Here is a 1,798-nt window from a genome sequence, read left to right on the forward strand (position 1 = left end):
TATTNTTTAAAAAAGAAACGTTTTATACTAACTCCACATACACCTACAATACATAAATATTTACTTTGCTATGGCGTGCAGACTGCAGACTGCAGTTGCTCACACAAGAGAGAAGGACAAGAAGAAGAAAAAAAACACGAGTTGGTGACAGTATTATAAGCACTTGACAGTTGACACTTGAATCTGACGAGTTGTCGCTTGACAGCTTGCAAGAAATAAATATATCAGAGTGAAACAGTTCTGCGCAAAAAAAATAGTTACACGGGCCGGGGGCCGGGGCAGGAGCTAGGATAGACCGGGGTTAAAAAATAAAAACCTGATGAGGGTAAAAAACAAAGTATATTTTTTTGCTGATAAAATATGAATATGATATCGCGCCCAATTATATTCTCTTATCACTTGTGTTAACTGTTATCAGTTTGATCACTCGGGGGAGTCTAGAGGCATTTGACTCTATTCACGATTGGTCGTGTAGAGGTATGGATTCAAGTTTTACGGTATACTTCAAACTTCTCGATATTTTTATAGGCAGCGATGACAATTCCTATAATATATATAATTATCTCATATGTATATGTGTAAAAAGATGTAAATTTGTGTGTTCATTTTCCCTACCCTTCATCATTCTGTACGTTTTATTCCTTCAATAAACAGCAAATATATACACATTGTGCTTCAACCATACTCTGTATAAATAGCGAATCACTTCACGATGCAAACTGATGTTCGAGTAACAAGTGTACCGCAAGGTGCTTCGGGTCGGAGTCGCTCCGTATCGTTGTCTTTAACTGAGAAGAGAGCTATGCTTAAGCAGCAAAGAAGGTATGATGTGCATTCCCAAGAAATTCGACAAAATTTTGATTCTGTATCGTTGCTTTATCCAGACCTCACTGGAAATGAGCTGAAGAAAATACACAACGTCCGCACCTAAAAACTTAAGAAATTCATTTTTGCCTTAGGAGATATTCATCCGCTCTACTTCATATTACAGTTGTATTAGGGAAGTGTCGATCAATCTGAAGAATAAAAAGGACATTCTAGCTGCAATGAATGCTCATTTAGAAGAGGAAGAAGCCAGGAAAGTCGCAACCCCAAGACCAAAATCAGTGTGTGCTACTTCGCTTCAAGGTGAATATACCCCAAGCGCTGGGGAAAGGACACCCGCACGTAGAAGCCAATGTGACAATATTAGTATGGACTCAGAAAGTCCTAGCATAGGACGAAGAGGCACCTTGAAGAAAACTATGAAGTAAGTGAGACCTACGTTTCTATGCCCCTTCACAATGGACTCTTCAGTCAATATATCGTATTGCTCGCGTTCAAATTGTTGACGAGTTGCATCTGAGTTCCTACTACCCCACTACATACACAGCACAGCCAGTATCGAACAGTTGTGTGGTAAGAATAAGTACCAGTACGATCATGTTATATTTTTGAAAGATATTTTATACGTGCACCTATGGACGGAGAATTAACTGCATCAACTAATCAATGCCAATTTTGAAGTAGTTCTATTCATGCTCAAAATGTAAGTGTATCCGACGAGTGCAAATATAAAGTGTCCTCATGGTATACTTTCGAGTATGTACATAAAGATCTGTAGCTTACCAACAAGAACAAATCATTTTTGCTTGCTATTTTCTATTTGTTCGTATATAAAATACGTTCATGCATCTCCACATTATACATACATTCCACTTCAAAATATACCCGTGCGTATCGGGAACCAAAAACATACCAAAACCCACACATATGTGTAAACATATTATGTATATTTACAACATACACATACAATTAC

The 1,798-nt window shown here is 37.8% G+C and overlaps 1 protein-coding gene across 2 annotated transcripts; it reads left to right on the forward strand.

The window, feature by feature from the left end:
- Positions 1 to 417: 417 nt before the first annotated feature.
- SARC_08745 lies at positions 418 to 1,249 on the forward strand (the record flags this gene model as incomplete). Of its 2 annotated transcripts, XM_014297267.1 has the most annotated exons (3): positions 418 to 477; positions 699 to 822; positions 992 to 1,249. In XM_014297267.1, coding segments are annotated over exons 2-3 (368 nt in total), but the record flags the coding sequence as incomplete, so codon positions are not given. The 2 variants fall into 2 exon arrangements, with proteins under 2 accessions (XP_014152742.1, XP_014152743.1); XM_014297268.1 differs by lacking the exon at positions 418 to 477 and having other exon boundaries at positions 604 to 822.
- Positions 1,250 to 1,798: the final 549 nt, after the last annotated feature.

The sequence above is a fragment of the Sphaeroforma arctica genome (genome assembly GCF_001186125.1).
Source record: "Sphaeroforma arctica JP610 unplaced genomic scaffold supercont1.818, whole genome shotgun sequence".
Taxonomy (NCBI): Eukaryota; class Ichthyosporea; order Ichthyophonida; genus Sphaeroforma; species Sphaeroforma arctica.